Source organism: Hemitrygon akajei, chromosome 17, assembly GCF_048418815.1.
Source record: "Hemitrygon akajei chromosome 17, sHemAka1.3, whole genome shotgun sequence".
Lineage (NCBI taxonomy): Eukaryota > Metazoa > Chordata > Chondrichthyes > Myliobatiformes > Dasyatidae > Hemitrygon > Hemitrygon akajei.
Window position 1 is genome coordinate 51,478,096 of NC_133140.1, and position 25,008 is coordinate 51,503,103.

General features: G+C 40.8%; 2 protein-coding genes across 2 annotated transcripts in view; both read left to right on the top strand.

Annotated features, from left to right (window-relative positions):
• pop4 (POP4 homolog, ribonuclease P/MRP subunit) overlaps positions 1 to 2,663 on the top strand; it is a 30,051-nt gene extending 27,388 nt beyond the window's left edge. Inside the window, exon 7 of the mRNA XM_073070094.1 lies at positions 992 to 2,663. Coding sequence (XP_072926195.1) covers positions 992 to 1,128 — 137 coding nt within the window. The 3' untranslated portion in view covers positions 1,129 to 2,663. The remainder of the gene's footprint in view (positions 1 to 991) is intronic.
• A 3,134-nt stretch (positions 2,664 to 5,797) lies between these two features.
• LOC140740686 (nucleotide-binding oligomerization domain-containing protein 1-like) overlaps positions 5,798 to 25,008 on the top strand; it is a 41,092-nt gene continuing 21,881 nt past the window's right edge. Inside the window, exons 1-5 of the mRNA XM_073070095.1 lie at positions 5,798 to 5,906; positions 9,861 to 10,202; positions 11,163 to 11,492; positions 14,658 to 14,765; positions 16,402 to 16,827. Of these exons, the coding sequence (XP_072926196.1) occupies positions 5,825 to 5,906; positions 9,861 to 10,202; positions 11,163 to 11,492; positions 14,658 to 14,765; positions 16,402 to 16,827 (1,288 nt within the window). The 5' untranslated portion in view covers positions 5,798 to 5,824. The remainder of the gene's footprint in view (positions 5,907 to 9,860; positions 10,203 to 11,162; positions 11,493 to 14,657; positions 14,766 to 16,401; positions 16,828 to 25,008) is intronic.

The following is a 25,008-nucleotide window of genomic DNA, read 5'->3' on the forward strand; positions in this document are numbered from 1 at the left end:
TTCCATTAGGTCCTAAGGTCCACCGGATTGAGACAGGTTGCATAAGGGACTTGAGCATCCGCGAATTTTGGTATCCGCGAGAGGTCCCGTAACCAATCCCCCGCGGATAAGGAGGGCTGACTGTATGAGAAGGTTAAGGTGAAGGTTTGCTGAACCAGGAAACTTGACTATCAGCAAACAGAAAGATGATGGCCGAAATAGGACACTGCAATTTAGGAGATGGCATGAAGTTTTGTATAACATATAATCTATTGGAATTTGAACGAGAAGGCTGCCTAGAAGTGCTTTGAAATAGATAAAGATAAAGTTAATAAAGATATAGAGGAGGATGATCTGGGTAGGACAATGCTGGAAACTGGAAATAATTTGAAAGGTGTGTAGCTTGGGTGGTTGATGGTTGGGTTGAGTTGTTCTCCAATCATGGCAATTTACTTGCAAATGTATTGACACTATGCGAGGAGAGATCGCCAGTGCACTGTTGATTTTGGTGTGTCCTCCAAATGCTTGGCCTTTAGATACTTTTCAATCAGCTGATTGGACATCATTTTAGAAACTCAATTGTGGGGAGGAAATCTCAACACTGAGGCTGTGGGGCAAACTTTGTGCATTGTGATCTGGATTTTTGCCCACATCGGCTTATAAATAGGATTGGGCTCTACATGTTTGTTTTCATGGTTTGTTTCACCTTAAACATTCATGGAGGAAGAAGAGTTGCTCCTGTGTGGAGGCTTGCCTGCAGGCAATATTCTCCCAGCTAAGCATCAGTGAAAGTCATGGCGCAAGCGAACACACGGCATTGAAGAAAATTTCTAGGAGTGAGGTTTTCCATGAACAATTCTGTAAACAAACATATAGACCTGAATTCTATTTATGAACCAATGTGGGCAAAATGCCACACCTGAATAATATTATAAATTTGATTTCACATTATAATGTACTTTCTGTTTTTTATCCTCTCTCCACCCATCCCTCAAACATCTTGCAACCATAGTAATTCCAAAGCAAAATAACATTTTCAGTGTGGAAATCGATGGATTTGTCTCCTATATCTACGGCAATATGTTTCAACTGAGATCAAGTGAACGCTCTGTGAAGAAGTTTAAAGGGAAAGGAAGCATAGACCTTTAAGTCAAAGGAAGAATCACTGGTGCACTTTATCAACTGCAGCATTGACCTCTTGATTCAGCATTGCAAGGAACAGTGGAACCCTGTATGTTTGGCTCAACCAGCATGAACATGACGCAATTGGGATGTTTAAAACCTTGTATAACAATCTGTCAAATCATTGCTTTTAAATACTGGGCAATGAAAGGATTTTCCAGAACGTTAGATAAGCGTGTTCTCATTTGTAATCCTTATAAACTATGAATGAATACACATAATTTTCTTTTAAATCTGTGGTAATTTTATCACAACATTCAACAGCAAAAAATTAATTACAGTAGTTCTATGGGTAATTTGCGTTTAGGTATTTGTGGCAAATATATTTGTCACGGTGCACTTCACAATGAAGAAGAAATGTATCTTGGACCAATAAAGCAATCATTAGGAGTGTGACCATAAACTTGGTTAGAGCTATGTGTTTTAAAGAGGAGGTTTTTAACATGGAAATTGAAATAGCTGTAGAATATGGATGCACTTGAGGATGGCAAGTTTGAAGACAGGGAATCTGTGTGTTCAGAGAGGGATATGACCCAGAGGATAAAGTATAAGGAGGAATTTAAACAGTTTAAAATTGACAGAATGATCTATGAAGAGATTGAACATCAGGGTAGGTAAAATGATAGACAGTGGAACTGGTTCAGGTTAGAATGTGGAAAAAAGCAATTTTTGATAGATTACAGTAATAGAATAGAGACTGCAAGAGGAACAGTAGAGCAAATTTGAAAGTGACACCTGTAGCTGGTTGTCTCAGCATCTGATGGGGAATGTTACAGAGATAAGGTCTTTGTGATAGAGATGATAGAAAATCTGGTTTACTGTGTCAAGGAGAATATTGAGACCGAGAATGGTGGGGTTCAGCCATAAATGTGACTTGAAATCCTACTTAACGGAAAGAAACTCAATGTTTGTCACTGTTGCTGAATACATTGTGATTTATGATTCATTTCAATGATGCAATACTCAGGGGAAATAAATTTACCAAAAAGACAAATTAATTTGACATTTTTCTGCAATAGATACATCATTAGAAAAAGAGTGTTACAATAATGAAAAGTCCTGCTTTCACGGTCTTGCAACAGATTGACTATTTGATGAAAACATTCACCACCTCATAGCAAGGGGAAGTTTCTGAGCTAGTTCATTTGTCATAATTGCACAAGGATTATAATTGTACAAGTCTGAGAGAAGTAGACAGTCAAATTGAGCACTAAAATCATAGTAGTTTATAAAGAAAGACTTTAAAAAGAATTGAAGATAACTTACTATTGAAATTACATGAAATGCTGCTGAGTGAAAATGCATATTTCACGGTAAGGACATTCTAATGTTTGATAATTGATCATATTGCAGATGAGTGAAAGTATGAATCAGAAGCAGGTTTATTATCACTGTCTTGTACGACATGGAATTTGTTGTTTTGCAGCAGCAGTACAGTGGAAATAATTTTTTTTAAAGTATTATAAATTACAAAATAAATATTGTCAAAAAAAAAGGAATAACCCAGCAGATTTCTTGGACTGTTCTGAGATCTGATGACAGAATTCCCTATTACCTAGAATCAGTTCATATATTTATGGTCTGTTAAGCACTTGGATTTTCCCCTGGATTTCACAAGTGAAATCCAAAAGAACTAAACAAGAGTACTGAATAAAAATGTCTTCAAATTGTCATCATTTGACATTCCAGAAAATGAATCTAAAAGTCAGATAATTTCATCATTTAAGGTTGTTCATGTGGAATATAATGTATTTAAAAACTGCCAGCTGATTTTAAGAAAATTTAACCCATTGCCTGGTAATTTTTAAATACCTCTAATCGGGTACTGAAAACATGTTTTTGGCAAATATAAATAATACGTATTTAGGAGCACTGAATAAAGAAGAGGATTTTTTTAATAATGGAAATTGCATTGCCTGGGAGGCCTAAGATGCACTTGTGGGAAATGGACAGAATACTGAGGGGCGGTGGTGTGAAGCAGATCCCCAACCTTGCCAATTACCAACAGGTCTGCCAACTAATACAAGTTGCTTCTATCTCAGCAAAGGATCTTGGAATTGTAAGGTGCTGGTTGTCTCTTTTCCACACGCTGATTCGAATTCTGAGGAGAAAGGAACATAATGAAAGCTGACAAGATCCTTAAGTCCCTTGTTCAGACTTCTGCTTCACATGAATGGTAGTGTGAGCAAAGCAGGTAGAGATAATGTTACAGCATTTGTGTCCTAGCTATGCTCAATCTATATAAATATTTGGCTGAAGGGTCAAAACATCACATTTCCAAGCTTGCTGAGATAATAAACAAAGGGGATAGAATATAATATGCAAAAATATGAGATGATCCATTTAGGTAAATGGGTAGAGCATTGAATAGTATGAAACTAGGTCATGTTCAAAGAGACTTTGGTGATCAATTCACTGATGACCAACATACAAGTACAGCAACAGTTTGGACAAACTTTATGTTATCCATTATAAAGAGCATATGAATACAAGAACTAAAAAGGGCTTATTGTAATTGCAAAAGCTTTGCTGAAACCTCACATGGAGTATTGGGTATAATTTTGGTATGGATTCACTGGAATAGTTCTAGGGATGGCAAGTGTCTCATATAAAGAGAGATTGAATGGACTGTGACTAAATTATCCAGAGTTTAGAGAAATCAGAAGGGGAGCGAGCCATATTAATTTCTTGAAAAGCATGTCAGGCTAAATTCAGGGAGAATATTTGCTGCAACTGACCATTGTGCAGGGTTGACAATAAGATGCAAGCCAATGAGGACTGAGATGAAGCAGTTCTGCACTCGGGAGAAGGTAAGTCCAGAGGGATGTGAGTACATTCTAATCAGAAATCAATCGAAGGATCAGATGGCTAACTTTGTATTCTTACCACTCCAGTACCAGCCCCTCCCCCACACATTCTTTTATGGATATTTGCTGAAGTTATTAGAGGTAATTACAATGGTTGTGGTCACAGAACCTAGGATTAGAGGTTGACATTTGACAAAGATGACGTAACAGTTACTTTGTGGGAATCAAATGCTTTGCTTCCTTATATAATCAGGGTTGGGAGTGCTGTTGAGTGCTGGCAAATGAAGAGTGCTTGACAGCTATTCCAAGCATGCATTCTCACTAGGGTTACCAGCATTGCGTGAAAATTGTGATCCTTTTAAAAATTTACACACTCCCCTTTCAAATTTTTTCTAGCAACGCATAAAAAATGCTGGAGGAATTCCACAGGCCAGGCAGCATTAATGGAAAAAGAGTACAGTTGACGTTTCTGGCCAATGTCCCTCAAGACTGGGGAAAAGATGAGGAGTCAGAGTAAGAAGGTGGGGGAGGGGAGAAAGAACCACAAGGTGATAGGTGAAGCTGGGTGGGGGGGGGGGTGCGAAGTAAAGAGCTGGGAAGTTGGTGAAAGGGATGCTGGGCTGTAGAAGGGGGAATCTGATAGGAGCAGACAGAAGGCCATGGAAGCAAGAAAAGGGGGAGGAACACCAGAGGGAGGTGATAGACCAGTAATGAGATAAGGTGAGAGGGAGAAACGGGAATGGTGAAGGAGGAGGAGGAATGGGCATTACTGAAAGTTTGAGAAATTTATGTTCATGCCATCAGGTTGGAGGCTACCCAGACGGAATATAAAGTGTTGCTCCTCCAACCTGAGTGTGGCCTCATCAACAGTAGAGGAGGCCATGGACTGATATATGAAAAGTGGAATTAAAATAGTTGGCCACTGGGAAATCTCACTTTTCCTGGCGGACAAAGCATAAGTGCTTGGCAAAACGGTCTTCCAATCTAGATTTTCTAGAGTCATTTTGAGGTACAGCACAGAAATAGGTTCTTCAGCTCACAGAGCCCATGCTGATCATCATCTGCCCATTTACAGTGGTCCTACATAAATCCAATCTTCTCCACATTCTCCTCAGCTCTCCCTGATTATACCATTTCCTTGACACAAAGGACAATATACAGTGGCCAATTAACCTACATACCTACACATTTATGACGTTAGATGAATCTGGAGTGCCTAGAGGAAACCCATGTAGTCACTTGGAAAATGTGTGAACTCCGTGCAGACGGGACCCAAGGATCTTTGGCACTGTGAGGCAGTAACTCTACCAACTGCACCACTGTGTCACCCTGAACTGCTCAGCGTTTGCCTCTGAAACTACCCCAACTAATGCATGTTCACTGCCTATTTTTCCTGATGGCATTCCATTTGTCTTCCAACAGCCTTTTTATGGATTGACGTAAAGGAAGTTTATTTCCAGCCTTAACATTAAAGTTTCTATACAACATATCCATAATCTGGCCAAATCTATAGTTTACAGTGATCATTCTGGATTTAATGTTTTTGTAATGAATTGTACTAGTCAATTTTTGATTAGAATTAAAGTGGTTCTTCTTCCTGTATGCAGTAATGTTTCTACATTAAAGACCAATTTTCATGGTATTTGGCAATCTTATTTCTTTTTATTTTTAAATATACGGTAAAATATATCAATTACTGTTCAGTTATATAACATCTCATACATAATCTTGCCATACATAGTTTGAGAACATTGCCCCTTTAATTGTCCCAAGTTTTTTTTGTTTCACTTTCTGTTTTCCAATCGTTGCTGCGACAGTTAAGATGAGATCATATACATTGTTTTTACTTCTGCAAAATGACCTTCAAGTTAAGAGGAAAAATGAATTGTTTGCTGAGTGACCTGATGATATTTTACATTCTCATTCTCTCTTTAGTGGGTAAGTGGATATCTCCAGTTAAATACAGTTAATGAGGAACTGCAAGCAAATTTTACAGCAAAGGACTTGTACATTAGGCTTGGAACCTTCTCCTTAAAGGCTGTCGAATTACACTGCTAAACTTCCTGATTATTTTAATTTGAAAGGAAAAATCTACATTCTTGTATGCTCCGATACCAAATCACCATCGATGTTTGTTCTGTGAGCTGTGCTGAATGTAGACTTTGATTAACTCTTGAGGTGCAGTCAGATTTGTTTCAGTTTTTTGTTAGTCCAAGTCTATACAAAGTTTGGCAATCTGTGGGACCGGATGAGAAGCTTGCAATGTTTTGCTTCAGTTTCTGGTTTTTTATAGGTCCATTCTGGGAGTTTTAGGTACAGCCCGTACTTATCATTGCTGCACCTTCTGCCTGGGTACTCGATTCTTGGTTGCACCTTTACCTTGTGAACTGTCCGAGTTACAAATAATCTGCAGTAACAGGACCCTACCATAACCCGAGAAAAATCTGCATTATGGATTAATGGTTTTTTTTCTATTCTGTTGGTATCACTGGCAAGAAGAGCATTTATTACACATCTCTTATTGTCCCTGAGAAGGTGGTAGTTGTGTTATGATGTGTGTACATAGTAAAGAACTTCAGTTTCCAGTGTGCAATGCAAGTGGTTCGCCCCAGAACCGGAAGTGACATTGATGAGCTGGTGGCACACACTCAGGTCCAGCAGAAGCCATTCTGTAGATAAATATGTGTCTTACCCGTGCTAAGTTTGTCAAGAACAAGCATAACGTGGTATCAGAAGCACGATCCGAACCCATGTCTTAATTATGTCCCAACCACAGAATGACTGTTGTATGAGGATACAGTGCGTATTGATAAGGCTGCAGAAATATGATAAGAAGATGACCTACACAGCAGGAAAATACATGTTTGCTGCTGATGTGCTGTCTTGAGCAGTCAACAAGAAAGAAAAGAGTGACCAAGAGATTAATGCTGATACAGAGGCCTATGTCGACATGACTGTAGTCTCCATTCCATTATCTCCCCATAGAACAGATGAGATTAGGACAGCAGCAGGAACAAAAGAAACAATGAAAGTACTTAAAGAGACAATACAGAAAAGATGGCCAATAAAAATGGCTGTCCAACGTGTATTCAGGATTATTGAACTGTCAGTAATGGAAGATAAGGTCTTCAAAGGGAGCAGGTTTGTGAATCCAGTGTCACTACACACAGAAATGCTCCAAAAGATACATGAAGGGCATCTTGGTGAGGGAAAATGTGAATGCAGAGCTTGTGAAGTGATGTGCTGGCCAAGAATGAACCAAGACATTAGCCAGACCACAGCTTCATGTGAGATATGACTCATCTACAGATCAAAGCAGAAAGCAAAACCATTTACACCACACCCTGTACCAGACAGGCCGTAGTTCGAAGTTGGAGTGGATTTGTTTGAATGTTAGGGGAAGAGTCATACTGTTGTAAGAGACAACTTTTCCAATTACCCAGGGGTTCAACATTTCAATCAACATCCTGTAAAGCAGTTGTCACCTTCCTGAAAGCTGTGTTTGTGAGGCATGGAGTTCCATGTGAAATGGTATCTGACAAGGGTTCACAATTTTCAAGCAGTGAATTTGAATTCTTTGCCAGCAATTGGGAGGTTTGACATATAACTTCAAGCCCACATCACCCAAAATCTAATGGCCGAGTAGAGTGTGGTCAAGGTAGTGAAGGGCCTCATGAAGATTGCGGAAGATGTACAAGAGGACTTCCTCAACAGAAGTGTACCACTTTAGACTGGCCTTTCACCAGCCCAAATACTGATGGTCAACACGTGCACTAACCTTTCAGTGCATGAAAAACTGCCGACACCTAAAGGAGCACACAAGGTCAAACTGGCTAAAGAAAAATAGAAACAGTATGACGACAAGACTGCAAAAAGCCTACCAGTCCTGAAGCCTGCAAATCAAGTGTGAATCTGAGACCACAATTCCAACATGTGGTCCATGCAAGGATCTGTGCAAGAGGAAGTTGTTCCACATTCCTACCAGACCCAGACAGAATAGAAATACTAAGAAGGAACTGTGTAGATCCATGACCGCAAGGTCCAACCCATAGCTGTGACACGTCACATGTTAGAATACCAATGGGCCCATCATATGTGGAAAATAAACTTATTGATCAGAGTTTTCAGAAAGGCACTAATAATAATACAGCAAAGGAAGGCAATACATCTGTGAAAATAAATAGCAGACCAAAAAGGATCACCAGACCACTGCAGAGACTGACTGAAAGGTGTTGAGTGAATAAGAGACTGTATTTGCTCATTACAATTGAGGTAAATGTAAACACCTTTGTGGAAGGCATTAATGTTTCTTGCAGGTTTATGAGGACATAGTATTCTGTTTTTTTTAAAGGGGTAAGATGTGTTGTTATGTGTATACGTAGTACAGAACATCAGTTCTCAGTATGCAAAGTGGGCAGTTCACCCCAGAACCAGAAGTGATGCTGGTGGCATGCACTTGTGTTGAGCAGAAGCTATTCTGTAAATAAAAATGTGTTGGTTTTACCCAAGCTAAGTTTATCTTTTATCAAGAACAAACGTAACAGTACCGTCAAACACGAGGAAATTCGCAGATGCCGGAAATTCAAGAAACACACACAAAATGCTGGTGGAACACAGCAGGCCAGGCAGTTTCTATAAGGAGAAGTCCTGATGAAGGGTCTCGGCCCAAAACGTCGACAGTGCTTCTTATAGATGCTGCCTGGCCTGCTGTGTTCCACCAGCATTTTGTGTGTATAACAGTACCGTGTCAGTTTGTGAAACTGCAGCAGTCCTGGGGAAGGAATGCTATGCGGGTCTTGCTCATAACAGCTGCGTAACATTATTAAACAGTGCACAAAGAAGGAAGCAGCACAATTCTATTATCATAGATTTTGCAATGGGTAGTTTGGCGGAATAACAGGTCCTGAGTCCACTCAGGAATATGAAGCCCACCCTCTGTGGATCCACCAGTCCACTAGAGGCTGGAGACTTGAGAACAGAGATGGCCTGTTGTCGTGTTGGAGGACTGTATGGCTGGGAGAGAGGAATGGGGCATGTTTTGTTGCTTGTTGTGTTTTGTGTTACTCTACCAAACATTTTCAGCTTGCTATGTTGGTACCAGAATTTGTGGCTGCCCCAGCACATCCTTAGATTGTGTTGGCTGTTAACACATGATATATTTCACTGCTGTACATGTGATAAATAAATTTATGTCAATCAACAAATGTGATTTATGTTTCAATTTTTAATAGGAAAAATTTATATTGTGAAGGTCTTTTATATCATTTAGAAAAATATAGCTCTTTGAGGATAAGGCGTAGTGAGAAAGTGGAACTGGAAATGGGCAACCAAATGTACATTTTTTTGAAAGGGAACTAATAAAATAAATTTAACCAAATAAAAGAGGAACTTAACAAAATGATCAATGGCTGCTTTGAAATTATACTGCATGGTAATCATTTAAAATCATTGTAACCCAAAGTTAGCATTTTCAGTTGAATTTGTATCAGTTGGAAATTAAATTAAACACTTCAATTGGGATGTGTAAAATGGCAGCTGATGTTTCCCAGCTGTTCATGGCAATTCATATTTTACACCTTCCTGACATAAAGTGGAGCCCCCGAGACTTGTGGCTCCAATCCATTGCAAACATTTTGTATTTCTTAGCCATGAAGCTGATAGGAATTATATTTCTTTCCTGTAGAATTTTACAAACCAACTATTATTTTTTAACCAATTAATGATTTGTTGTCAATCAAAAAATTACAGATGCTGGTAATCTGAAAAAAGACACAAAATGATGGAAACTCGGGTAGCATCTGTGGGGAGAAAAAGAGTAGACGTTTGTCAAGGCTGATAAACTGACATGTTTTAAAACTTACTTCCTTTTGCATTTTCATCTTTTTAATATAGCTACATTGGATTTGGAAGTCAACCCAACAGTGTTGAATGCCACAATTGGTGAAGAAGTCCTACTAAGTTGCTTATTTTCACACCATACTAAACCTGACTTGAGCTACATTGTGATTGAATGGAACCAGAGAACAGGAGATAATGAAAAGGCTATTTGCCTGTTTGATTTTGGAGAATATGAAAGCTATAGACCTGGATCAAGTCTCTCTTTAAACGAAATAAGCAAAGGAAATGCATCTTTACTCCTAAAAAATGTTACTATTAGTGACATTGGATCATACTCCTGCACAGTTACAATATTTTCTGATAAAAAAGTGGGGAGAGTTACTTTGTCGATTTCAGGTGAGTACAGAGATAATATCTGAAATCTGTCAAAACTGTGTTAGTTTAAAACTGGAAATGTTAATGATAAAAATTACCACACACGTTTGGTGAAAATACACCCACATACCAAAGAGTTTCAGTGCTTATCTGCATAATGGTGGTGATTTGAAATCCATTGTTAATTTTAAATCTGAGACTAATTATTTTATTGAGAGTAGAAATAGTGTTAAGAATAATTGAAGCAAACTCCGAAGAAGCTCAATATCCAAAATATAAACAAGTGTCATAGAGAAGTACATCTGGTCTGTGCCAAACCATTTAAACTGCCCACTCCCATCGACCTGCACCAGGACCATAACCTTCCATACCACGACCATCCATGTACCTATCCAAACTTCTCTTAAACGTTGAAATCAAACTTGCATGCACCGCCTGTGCTGTCCACTCACTCATGACCCTCTGAGTAAAGAAGTTTCCCCTCATGTTCCCCTTAAACTTTTCACCTTTTACACTTAACCCATCTCCTCTGGTTGTAGTCCCACCCAATCTCGGTGGAAAAAGCCTGCTTGCATTTACCCTATCTATACCCTTCATAATTTTGTATACCTCTATCAAATCTCCTCTCGATCTTCTACATTGCAGGGCAGAAATTCCAAACCGATTCAGTCATTCCTTGCTGGAGACATTGAGTAGATCAGATAATATCAGTGGTAAGAGAAAAAAAAGTGAACATTCCAGGGCAATGTCTCTTCATTAGAAAAATTCTAAGGAGGGTGAGCTGGGCAAAGGTGGACAGGTGGCCACTGAACAAACATGATCTTGTTGAACAGCAACACACTCTGGAAAATGGGAGGAGTGGGCAGGGTATTAACTTGCTCCATTGCAAAGCACCATGAACATGTTATATTTGAAGTGATATCAAATGAGAAAGCTTATGAAGGAAATGCAATATACATCCTGCTTCTTTTATTATTGTAGCACCTCCTGCAGTCTGGGTAAACACTGTAAATGTTACAATTGAACCTGGTGAAGAAAAAGCAATTATTTGTGAGATGCGGGACTTTTACCCAGAGAACTGCTCTGTCATTTGGTTAAAAAGTGGCTCAAAAGACAATGGAAACCAGATCGATATCACATCCCAAGCAGTTTTCGGAACACCTCAGCAAAATCAAGATGGGACATTTAATCTGATTTCATTCCTAATCATCAAAGGAAACCAATCAGATGATGGATCTTTTTATATCTGTCAAGTCAATCATGAAGCCTTAAAGTCACCAGTGCGAAGAGTCATTAGTTTGACCACGAAAGGTGAGTTACAATTAATGAGGTTGGTTATGTTCTGTTTATTCTTATTTAGGGAAGCTTTGGTTAGAATTTTGTGTAACTGAGCCACATGACTGTAAGGAACAAACATCATCCAGTCCCTTGCCTAATGGTAAATCAGTTCCTTAAAATTAGTCTGACTTGTTAACACCGTTACATTGTTTGCTGTGTTTCATTTAAAACAAGTTTTTGTCATTTATTTGCAATATGTCTACAAAGTATTTCAATAGAAAAAACTGCCAACCTTTGAACTCACTTTATCAGAAATATATACAGCAATAAAACAGTTTTATAGCTGCATTTCACTGAGACTATTGATATCATATCTGAATCATGCGGTTTCTAAATTATATCTGCTGTTTCATTGTCAAATTATGCAAGACAGTCATTTGACATGAGCATCTGATAGTTTTCAAAATTATACTCCATAAATAATTAAATAAAAAAAATTTAATCAGTTAGCTCTCTGACCTAATGTGAAGGAGCCTCTGAACCAAACTACATGGGAAATATTAATGTAAAGTGGATATAGTCTCCCAGAGAGGGATGCATTTCCCTTATTGTTCGAATGAGGCACTATATTAAAGTGTGGCTTATTTTCCAGGAATACCATTACACTGTTTTAAAGAAGAGCTCAATGTCTCTTGATGACATGGTCAATGTTTGTCCCTCCCCAAGATGTTCCGTCAGTACCAAAACCACTTTTCTGCTCATTGTCATACTCAAAATACAAGAGCAGTGGTTCCCAACCTTTTTTAATGCCGTGGGCCGATGCCATTAAGCAGGGGATCCATGGACCCCAGGTTGGGAACCCCTGTTCTAGTGTAACTCCTCCAGCATTTTGTGTGTTGCTCTGGATTTCCAGCATCTGCAGAATCCTTTGTGCTCATCATCATTTGCTGTTTGAAGGAGCTTACTGTGTTGAAATCGACAGTCTTGCTTCCTGCATCTAAGATTTCAGTTCGAATGTATTTCATTGGCTGCTAAATGCTTTGAAATGTTCTGAAAGTGATGCAAAAATATCATACCAATGAAATTCTTCATTTCTTTTGGAGCGTTTAAGTGAACGTTGCTGGAACCAGACCTAGGGGAAACTCAGATTTGCACGGGGATACTTACTGCTGCAGTCGATACTCATCCACTTGCTCTGCATAAATATGAAACCAATTGAATTCCCAGGTCCCAGAGCTTTATTGCCAAGCCAACATAGCTGAAAAATTATCAACATCATATCTTTGGCATTTGCATTGATCAAATATTGGATCAATATTTGATACTGATAATATGATTTCATTCTGAATCACTTTTCTCTTCAAGTTTCTTCCCTAAGCTTTGTCAATAATAAGACCATAAGACATAGAAGCAGAATTAGGCCGTATGACCCATTGAGTCTATTTCGCCCCTCAGTCACGGCTGATTCTTTTTTTCCCCTCCTCAACTCCATTACCGGCCTTCTCCCCGTAACCTTTGATGCCATATTCAATCAAGAACCTACCAATCTCTGTCTTAAATACACTCAATGACCTGGCCTCCACAGCTCTATGTGGTAAAAAAAATTCCACAAATTCACCACTCTCTGGCTAAAGAAATTTCTCCACATCTCTATTTTAAATGGACTCACCTCTATCCCAAGGCTATGCCCTCTTGTCTAGACTCCCCCACCAAGGGAGACATCCTTTCCACATCTACTCTGTCTAGGCCTGTCAACATTCAAAATGTTTCAATGAGATCCCCCCCCCCCCCCCCAACCTTCTGAATTCCAGCAAGTACAGACCCACAGCCATCAAATGTTCCTTGTATGATAATCCTTTCAATTTGGGAATCATCCTTGTGAACCTCCTCTGAACCCTCTCCAATGCCAGTACATCTTTTCGTAGATGAGGAGCCCAAAGCTGTTCACAATACTAAGGGTAAGTCCTCATCAGTGCCTTATAAAGCCTCAGCATCACATCCTTGCTCTTGTATTCCAGACCTTTTGAAATGAATGCCAACATTATGTTTGCCTTCCTCACCACTGTTTCAGCCTGCAAGTTAACCTTTAGTATGTTCTGCACAAGGACTCACAAGCCCCTTTGCAACTCAGATTTTTGGATTTTCTCCCAGTTTAGAAAATAGTCTGCACATTTATTCCTATTACAAAAGTGCATTTTCCAACATTGTATTTCATTTGCCACTTTCTTGCTCATTCTCCTAATCTCAGTCCTCGTGCAGTTTACCTATTTCCTCAACACTACCTGCCTTTCCACCATTCTTTGTATCATCTGCAACTTGGCAACAAAGCCATCTATTCCATCATCTAAATCATTAATATAGAGCATAAAAAGTGGTCCCAACACCAACCCTTGTGGAACAGTACAAGTCACTGGCAGCCAAACCAGACAAGGATCTTCTTATTTCTACTCGCTGCCTCCTACAAATCAGCCAATGCTCTAACCATGTTAGTAACTTTCCTGTAATACCATGGGCCCTTAACTTGGTAAACATCTTCATCTTGACCTTGTCAAAGGGCTTCTGGGAGTCCAAATTTACGACATCCACTGCATCCCTTTTATCTATCCTTGTAATCTCCTCAAGGAATTCCAACAGGTTTGTCAGGCAAGATTTTCCCTTAAGGAAGTCATGCTGACTTTGTCCTATCTGGTCCTGGGTCACCTGCTACACGTAATGCCTGTGTGTAGGTTTGCAGTGCGTTGAATCAAGCAATAGAAATGTCAAAATAATCGTGAGTAGTTTGCCATTAATCTCCTAGTCAAAACATGAAGCACTACTTCTGGAATAGCTTAAGGAGGAATAATTGCCTTTTTGTGAACAAATGATATTAAATATTGTTTGGAAATGTGAGAGTATAGTTTCCAGCATTGGATACTTTAAGTCTCAGTTTTTTCAACTATTATTAAATTATATTTGGAGTACATTCCTCAGAAAGATCAACTATATTGATATAACACACACATCTCTTTCAAGTCACCCCATAGCACGTTACAGCCAATGACATGTCTTTTAACATACTGCTGTTGTCACATTGGAAATGGTGTTTTGTACTGTGCTGCAACAAAGTTTAAAATTCCGCTCTGTGATTGCAGGTAGCAGTCAGCTCAAAGAAACTATAACAAATAATCAATACGCCTTCTTGGCTTTTTGTCTTCATAGGACCCAAATTAACTAGCAGGTCAAGAGTATTATTCACAGTGGTTTTGACATCTCTGATCACAGCAGTTGTCTGTTTTGGAACTTGCCTTTTCTACAATAAAGGGACAGGTAAGTAATAAAACTTTTAAGACTCATTTTTGGGATGAGGTTGAGTTTACCAAGGCTGCATTTACTTACCCTTAATTTTCCCAAGAAGGTGATGGTGTCCTATCTCTTCGATTAATTCGGGTTTGTTTGATGATACTGATGGTGATGTTACCTCAGTGTGTTTGAGTAAAATACTTAAGTGATACCAAGCTTCTGACAGTGATCCTTTCCTCTTGTCCCTTGCGCTTTATTGTACTGTAATATTTTTTTCAGTTGCACAATATTTAACTAAGCATGAGCCTGACCAGATTTGCATACTTGATGTGTTTTAGTGTTAAGTCCATCTATTATCTTGACTGCTTTTGAAAAAATTAACTTCACTGCGATTGTTAAAAGCAGCAAATGTTGGAAATATTCAGCAGGTCAGTCCATGTTGGTGGGAGGAGAAACAGAGCAAACGTTTCACATCCAAGGGTTTTCAACATGAAGCATTGATTCTGTTTCACTCCTCACGCATGCTGCCTGACCTGCTGAGTATTCTCTGCATTTTCGGCTTTCAGTTTAGATCTTCAGTATCTGCATCTTTTTTATATATATTTGGACTGGAATTGATCATTGTCCATCAATCAGATTAGTAAAGGAGCATTCCTTAAAAAAAAAGCAAAAGGATCAGCTAAATAAATAAGGAGTGAGAAATGATCTGGAAGGTTAGATCACATGAGATCCAAGGTGAGATAGCCAGTTGGATGAGAATGTTGGCAGCATGGTTAGTAAGTTAGCATATCTAAGATTGCAGTGAAGTCTTGATTAACTGAGCCAGTGTGCCGAGAAATGACAGATGGGTTTTGATTCAGATAAATGCGAAGTCTTACATATGAGAAAGACAATAAGCGCAGCAAAGTAAATTATAGGGTCCTAGTGATTGCTGTAGACTAGAGACCCAGGGGTGCAGGTGCATGGTTCCGTGGAAGGGGCAACACACATAGACATATACTGAGGAAGGCATCAGGATATTGAATATAATAATTGAGAACATCATGTTATTGTTGTACAAAATGTTAGTCCACATTTAAAGTACTGCATGCAGACCTGGTTGTACAGCTGTAGGAAGAACATCATTCAGTTGAAAAGGGTACAAAAAAGGTTCAGGAGGATGTTAATTGAACTGGAGGGTTTGAGTTATAATGAGAGGCTGGATAGGCTAGCCCATTGTCCTATGGAGCATTGGACCCTGAGGGGTGGCCTGAGGGGTGGCCTGATGTTCACCTCTTGATCAATAAAATCAAGAGGTGAACTGCCACCATCTTTATTCCAGAATAGGGCAGCTCAAAATGAGAGGGCCTAGGTTTAAAGTGAGTGAAAAAATAATAAAAGGGGCCTAAGAGACAATGATCTCACGCAGAGGGTGGTCCTGTATGGATCGAGCTGCAGAGTGGGTACAGTTACAATGGTTAAAAGGCAGTTCAACAGGTACATGGAAAGGAAAGATTTAGAGGGCAATGGGACACCTCAGTTTGACATGATCCAGTTGGGCTGAAAGGCCTGTATTTCATGCAGTATAGTTCTATTACTCTGATGGGGAGAATACTATAAATAGCAGAGCCTTTTTTCTTTAGTAATGAACAACAAATTGATTATGTTTCTCTTTGATTTTCAGATACTCCCAGAGTGACAAACATTGTTAAATCAAACCACTGGAACACCAGCACTATGCATTCTCTTGCATGTGCAGTTTACTGGTTCGGACCAAAGCCAATTGTTGTGTCTTGGTACAGGGAGGAAGTGGGTAACTACCAGAGAGTCCTTGTTGGTAAATGGGACAACACTTCACAGTGTGCAAAAAGGAGGACAGAAGGTTTTTTTCAGACTGAACAAGAAGATAAAGCAATGTTGTTCCTTGAAGGAGCATATGATATTGCTGTGACTTGGAAAAGCCACAGAAGTAGTGGAATGTACAGTTTAATATCTCAGCTCACCTTCAGACGTGCAAAAGCTGCAGAAGGAAAGCAAGCATACTATTTTAATGTCCAGCATGACTCACTGAAGCAAAATATTCTAAGATCGGTTATTGTAGAAATGGAAGGTGAGTTGCTCTTATTTTATTGCAGAATAAGTCAAAATAAAATCTGAAATATTTTAAACTGTACCGAAATAGACATTGATAAGAAATAGAAACCCTTTGGGATTCTTTGTTCTGTACAATCTATAGCTGCTGGCAGTCTATTCCACACACTCACCACTCTCTGTGTAAAAAAACTTACCCCTGACATCTCCTCTGTACCTACTTCCAAGCGCCTTAAAATTATGCCCTCTCATGTTAGCCATTTCAGCCCTGGGGAAAAAGCCTTTGACTATCCACATGATCAAAGCCTCTCATCATCTTATACACCTCTATCAGGTCACATCTCATCCTCCATCACTCCAAGGAGAAAAGGCCGAGTTCACTCAACCTATTCTCGTAAGGCATGTTCCCCAATCCAGGCAACATCCTTGTAAGTCTCCTCTGCACCCTTTCTATGGGTTCCACATCCTTCCTGTAGTGAGGTAACTAGGACTGAGCACAGTACTCCAAGTGGGGTCTGACCAGGGTCCTATATAGCTGCAACATTACCTCCCTGCTCTTAAACTTAATCCCATGATTGATGAAGGCCAATGCACCGTATGCCTTCTTAACCACAGTCAACCTACACAGCAGCTTTGAGTATCCTATGGACTCGGACCCCAAGATCCCTCTGATCCTCCACATTGCCAAGAGTCTTACCATTGATACTATACTCTGCTATCATATTTGACCTACCTGTTGTGTATGTGGCCTGGCTACACAACAATGTTATTAATCAAACACTGGAGACGGGAGCTAAGTTTCATGTTTCTTTGCCAGCAGAATCCCAACTTGGTCCACACATACATATCAATATGTGCCTAATCATGCAACGACGTGCCTAATAACACATGCAATGACATGTCATTACAACATAAAGTAGTCCCTTATTATACTGTAGTCTATAAGGTACACTCCTCCCCTTTTATTTCAATAGTGTATCAACTATCTTCGATCATCTGTCTCTTTCACGCTGTGAAGTTGCAGATAAGACAATTCACTTTCATCTGAGGCATTTTCATCAGAACTGCTTCCTTCCATTTTGTGTACATTGTTGTGTTTTCCTTTCTGGGGTTTCTTATTTCTCTGTATTTTGTCCTTTTTCTGCTGTTTGCATACTCTGCCAGTTTGGCCCTGTTTTCCAGTTTCTGCATTCTTTGTCTTTTAACCAACAGACATCAAAGTCATGTGACATGTTCCAAAAACAGTAACATTTCTTTCCTTCATTTCTGCTCAGTGACATTTTATTTGTAGCATATTCCAGAGATTTTTGTTGTATCTCTGATGCACCCCGTGCTACTATTTCCATTGATATTGCAATGTTCAGCACCTTCTCTAATGTAAGGTCTTTTCTACCCAGGAGCTTCTATGTGGTTTCACAGTGCATGCCACACACTAACCTGTCCCTCAATGTGTTCGATAGACCAGCTCCAAATTGACAATGTTCTGATAATTTGCGCAATTCAGAAATGCTTTCATTTTGCTCTGATTCCGTTTGTGAAATTTACATCTTTCAGCAATGACCAGTGGTTTGGGATTTAAATGCTGTTGGAGAGTGTCTACTATTTGCTTGAACGTTTTGTCAGCTGTCTTTTCAGGGGTGAACAAGCTCCATAGCAGCCTATATGTTTTTGCTCCCATAATACTGAGTAAGACGCTGCTTTCTTTTTATCATTAACATCGTTAGCATCACAATATAACTCCACTCTTTAAATGTAAGTTGCCCAGTCTTCAATGCCACTATCAAATGCTGTAATGGTTCCAATCATCGCCATCTTTGTTATGTTAATTTAGCCCCATTTTGACTCACATGTCCTTTTTGCTAACACCACGAGCGCACTCCCTCCAGATGTGTGTGTCGTGCCTTTTTATCACCCTTCTGGGGCAGGCAGACCCTCAGCTCCCAGGGGGTCAGCGCCAGCTATGGTCTAGCCTGGACGTGCTGCAGCTCCAACTGTGTCTCTTGGTCTCCCGATGTTCTTGACCCCGGCTGTGCTCCCACTTCCTTTTGGACTCGGCCTCGTTCTGCCTCCTTCTCCCGCTTCTTGGCTCGTTCCTTGCGCTCATCCTCCAAGTGTTATTATGAATTAAAACTCAGCAATCCAATACGATGTAGGGTCATTAACCTCGTCACCAATTTGTTGTGTATATGCCCTGGTTACACAACAATGCTATTAATAAAATTGCTGGAGATGGGAGCTAAGTTTCATGTTTCTTTACTGGCAGAATCCAATCTTGGCCCACACGTATACGTGCCTAATAACGCATGCAACGATGTGTCCCTACAACATAAGGTAGTCCCTTATTATACTGTAGGCTATACGGTACACTACCAAAATGAATTACCTCACACTTATCTGGGTTGAACTCCATCTGCCACTTCTCAGCCCAGTCCCGCTGTAACCTCTGACAGCCCTCCACACTATCTACAACACCTCCAACCTTTGTGTCATCAGCAAATTTACTAACCCATCCCTCCACTTCCTCATCCAGGTCATTTATAAAAATCACAAAGAGAAGGGGTCCCAAAACAGATCCCTGGGGCACACCACTGGTCACTGACCTCTATGCAGAATATGACCCATCTACAACCAGTTCTGGATCCACAAAGCAATGTCCCCTTGGGTTCCATGCCTCCTTACTTTCTCAATAAGCCTTGAATGTCATATATGTTAAGTATTCATTATGTAATATTATCTGATATATCACATAGTATATCCTGCTAGTGAAAAGAGTGAATTCAAGTTAAGAAAGGGTCTCTCACCTGAAATGTTTCTCTGTCCACAGATGTGAGGTGACCTGCTGAGTACATTCTTCTGTTTTAGATTTCCAGCAGATTTTTTTTTTATAATTTTCTCCACCCCAGAAATTTGTTTAGTCAACTTTTTTTTTGATCTCTCACTTGGGTAAGGGTCCCACACCACCCAGTTTAGAACAGGTATTACTCTTCAACCATCAGGCTTCTGAATCAGCGTGAATAATTTCACTCACCTCAACACTGAACTGATTCCACAACTTATGGATTCACTTTCAATGACTCTACAACTCATGGTCTCAGTATTATTTATTTACTTGTCTATTCATTTTTTATTTGTTTATTTTGAATGTGCACAGTTTTGTCTTGGTTGTCTGAGTCGTATCTGTGTCATTTTTCATTGATTCTGTTGTATTTCTTTGTTCTACTGTGAATGACTGAAAGAGCGTTAATCTCATGGTAGTGTATGGTGACTAAAGCATGCCTTGATAAAAAGTTTACTTTGAAATTTGAAGTAAGGGTATCACTTGGGAAAGAAGATGAGAGCTGTTCAGTGCAGTCTCACTCACTGCTACAATAGATCCTTACTCTCAGACTGCCTTCTTTAATAAGAGCCATTTTTCCACTTGGATATTAAGAGGATATTAATATCCACAAGATATTAAAAGGAATAGATAGAGTGGACAGCCAGCGCCTCTTCCCCAGGGCACCACTGCTCAATATGAGAGGACATATTTAAGGTAAGGGGTGGAAATTTCAAGGGGGATATTAGAGGAAGGTTTTTTACTCAGAGAGTGGTTGGTGCGTGGAATGCACTGCCTGAGTCAGTGGTGGAGGCAGATACACTAGAGAAATTTAAGAACCTACTAGACAGGTATATAGAGGAATTTAAGGTGGAGGGTTATACGGGAGGCAGGGTTTAAAGGTCGGCACAAAATTGTGGGCCAAAGGGCCTGTACTGTGCTGTATTGTTCTATGCTCTATGTATTCAACTGCACTGGCAAATTAACATTAGATAAATCATGCACAAGGCCACCTAGGTACACCTAAAATTCCAATGTTCTCAGTCCCTTGCTATTTAAGAAAATTGTGCTTTTCTATTTTTACTATTGAACTGGATAACCCTCCTTGCCCCACAGATTCCTTTAAATCTTTCTCTACACACCTTAAATCTATGCCCTTTAGACACCCCTACCTGAGGAAAAGGACTGTGACCCTCAACCTCATCTATGCTCCTTGTGATCTTATAAATCTCCATAGGGTCACCCCTCAGCTTCCTACGCTCCAGGGAAAAAAGTTTCAACCTACCCGGTCTCTCCTTATAACTCAAGTCCTCCTTGTAAAGCTTCTCTGCACCTTCTCTAGCTTAATCTCATTCTATCTGCACCATGGCAGTCACAATATTCCACACACACTCTCACCATCATCCAAAAGAGATAGATACTCTATTGATCCCAAAGGAAATTACAGTGACACAGTAGCATTACAAGTTTACAGATATGCAGATATTAGAAGAGAAATAAGAAAGAATTAAAAATTAAGACTATAAGATATAGGAGCAGAAGTAGGCCATTCGGCCCATTGCATTTACTCTGTTACTCAATCATGGGTTGAACCAATTCTTCTAGTCATCCACACTCCCGTGCCTTCTCCCCATATCCTTTGATGCCCTGGCTAATCAAGAACCTATCCTCCTCTGCCTTAAATACACCCAATGATTTGGCCTCCACAGTCGCTCATGGCAACAAATTCCACAGATTTACCATCCTCTGACTAAAGTAATTTCTCCGCATCTCTGTTCTAAATGAATGTCCTTCAGTCCTGAAGTTGTGCCCTCTTGTCCTAGTCTTCCCTACCATGGGAAATAACTTTCCAACATTGTATTTCATTTGCCATTTCTTTGCCCATTCCCCTAAACTATCTAAGTCTCTCTACAGGCTCTCTGTTCCCTCAACACTACCCACTCCTCCACCTATCTTTGTATCATCAGCAAATTTAGTCAGAAATCCATTAATCCCATAGTCCAAATCATTGACATATTGTACATCATAAAAATCAGCAGTCCCAACACCGACTCCTATAGAACTCCACTGGTAACCGGCAGCCAGCCAGAGTAGGATCCCTTTATTCCACTCTCTGTTTTCTGCCAATCAGCCAATGCTCCACCCATGCTAGTAACTCCCCTGTAATTCCATGGGCTCTTATCTTGCTAAGCAGCCTCGTATGGCAAATTGGCAAAGGCCGTCTGAAAATCCAAGTACACCACATCCACTGCATCTCCTCTGTCTACCATGCTTGTAATTCCCTCAAAGAACTGAGTAGGTTTGTCAGGCAGGATTTTCCTTTCAGGAAACCATGCTGGCTTTGGCCTATCTTGTCATGTGCCTCCAGGTATTCCGTAATCTCATCCCTAACAATCGATTCCATCAACTTCCCAACCACTGATGTCAGGCTAACAGGTCTATAGTTTCCTTTCTACTGCCTCCCACCCTTCTTAAATAGGGAAGTAACATTTGTAATTTTCCAGTCATCTGGTACAATGCCATAACCTATAGACTCTTGAAAGATCATTGTTAATGCCTCTGCAATCTCTCCAGCAAATTCCTTCAGTACCCAAGGGTGCATTCCATCAGGTCCAGGAGATTTAATCCACCCTCAGAGCATCAAGCTTCCTAAGCCCCTTCTCAGTTGTAACTTTCACTGCACATAAATTACCTCAAACAGTCCAACAGGAGGGGATCATCAGTTCCTCAGCTATAGGTTGACTCATTGCAGAGCCTAATGGCCGAGTGTAAGAATGACCTTGTATAGCGTTCTTTGGAGCTGCGCAATTGTCTTAGTCTATTACTAGAAATGCTGCTTGATTCAGCCAAGGTGGCATGCAGAGGGTGACAGACATTGTCCAGAATTGCCAGGATTTTCCACAGGGTCTTTTGTTCTACCACAGCCTCTAGTGTGTCCAGTTTGACTCTTATAACAGAGCCAGCCTTTCCAATCAGTTTATTGAGTCTATTGATGCCATTGCCCCAGCACACCACTGGATCGAGGATTGTACTGGTAACAGACTGTTACAACATGAAGGAGAGGCTTGCCTACTCCAAAGGACCTCGCACCTCAGGAAGCAGAGGCGACTCTGGCCCTTCTTGTACACAGCCTCTGTGCTGGTGCTCCACTCAAGTCTGTCATCCAGGTGCACCCTCAGGTACTTGCAGGCCCTCACCACCTCCACATCCTCACCGTCAACAGTGACAGAGAGCAGTTCAGGCTTAGACTTCCTAAAGTCCATCACCATCCACTTTGTCTTACTGATGTTAAGCTGCAGATGATTCAGCTTGCACCATTTGACAAAGTCCTCCACCAGGGCCCTGTATTCATTCTCCCATCCTCCCTTTATACGCCCAACTATTGCTGAGTCATCAGAGAATTTCTACTTTTGACATGACTCAGTGTGGTATCTAAAGTTTGAATTTTGCAGGGTAAACAGGAAGGGAGCCAACACAGTCCCCTGTGGGGCCCCAGTGCTAGTTACAGCCATGTCTGACATACAACTCTGAAGCTGCACAAACTGTGGTCCGCCAGTCAGGTAGTCCATTATCCAGGATAGGCTGGAAGTGCCAACCTGCACTGAACGGAGCTTCTCCCCACAGCAATGAGGGCTGTATGGCATTGAAGATACTTGAGAAATCAAAAAACATGCTGCTCACAGTGCTGCCCTGCTTATCCAAATGGGAGTAGGCTCTGTTCAGCAGGCAGATGACAGCATCATCAGCTCCCATGTGCTCCTGGTAGGCAAACCGCAGGGGATCGAGGGCTGATCTGACCAGGGGTCGAAGGTGAGCCAGGACCAGCCTCTCTCAGATCTTCATGATGTGTGAGGTCAGGGCCACTGGACAGTCGTCATTCAAGACTTTTGGTTGGCCCTTGTTGGACACCAGGACCATACACGATGTTTTCCACACAGTTGGGACCCTTTCCGGGTAGAGAGTCAGATTAAAAATAAGCTGGAGAACTCCTCATAGCTACTCAGCGCACTCCTTCAGGGCCGTGGTGTTCACACCATCTAGTCCCAATGCTTTGCCGTGTCTGTTTCCCCAGAGCCCTTCTCACCTGCTCAGTAGTGAAGGTGAGTCCATGATGACTGGGGAGTTGGTGGAAGGTGGGAGCTGGGGGAGATGAAAACCAGGATGATAGCAGTAGGTATGTGGAGGTGTGGATGGTAGGTGCAGGGCAAAGAGGTGATGCAGACAGTGGTAGCCTGTGTTGTTCATCCACATGCTGGACTGGAGGAGGGAGGAGGGGAGGTGTTGGTGCTGAGCGAGCATTGGGTACCTTGGAACCTGGACTGGTGTGCTGAGGAGTTGTTGACAGGAGGACAATTGTCAAACCTATTGAAGAATTGACTTAACTCATTATCCCATTCACAGCTGCACTCCAGGGCTCTACAGCCAGGCTGATTGAAGCCAGTGATGTTCTTCATGCCTCTCCTCACCTCCTGTGTGCTACTCTGCCCAAGCTTGTTCTCCAGCTCTCTCCTGTATTCCTCTTTAGTCACCTTGATCTTCTCCTTTAGCTCCCTCTGCACATGTTTCAATACCTCCCTGTCTCCTGATCTAACGACTCTCTTTTTGTGGTTGAGAAGAGCCTGTAGATCACTGGTGACCCATGGTTTGTTGTTAGGGAAGCAGTGAACTGTCCTTGATGGTGTTACAGTGTCCACACAGAAGCTGATGCAACCAGTGATGCAATCAGTACGTCTGTTAATGTCCTCCCCATATGGTTCACAAAGCACATTCCAGTCAGTAACCCCAAAGCAGCCCTTCAAGCCCTTGATGGCCTCTGGAGACCATTTCTTTACTACCTTGGTGGTAGCTAGCTGTTGCTGTACTTTGGGCTTGTGAGGTGAAATAGGTTGTGATCTGATCTTCCAAGTGGAGCTGTATGCGTTTTTAACATTTCAATACAAGAGATCCAATGTTTTATTTTCTCTTGACAAACTGATCCAAGGTGGGTAGGGTTGTCAAGAGAGAAACATGGTTGAAGTCTCTCCCGATACTGCAAAGAACGCATTGGGGTGTTGAGTCTGGAGTCTCGTGCTGGTTGTGTGTATGAAATCACACTGCATCATGAAGGCAGAATGTAGACAACGCAGCAGATAAAATGGATGCAAATTCATTGCAAGCAGTTCAATGTCCGGACTGCAGGTTCGTTCTTTCATAGAATGTAACAGGGATTACACCATCTATTGTTTACAAGCACAGCAAGCCCACCTCCCTTCCTCTTACTGCACTGTAGATTAACTCTGTCTGCTTGTATCGTTGAAAACCCATTCACAGTAGCATTGGACTCCTGGATTTGTTCGTGTAACCATCTCTGAAGGTGTGTGCCATGCAAGGTGGCAGGACATTACA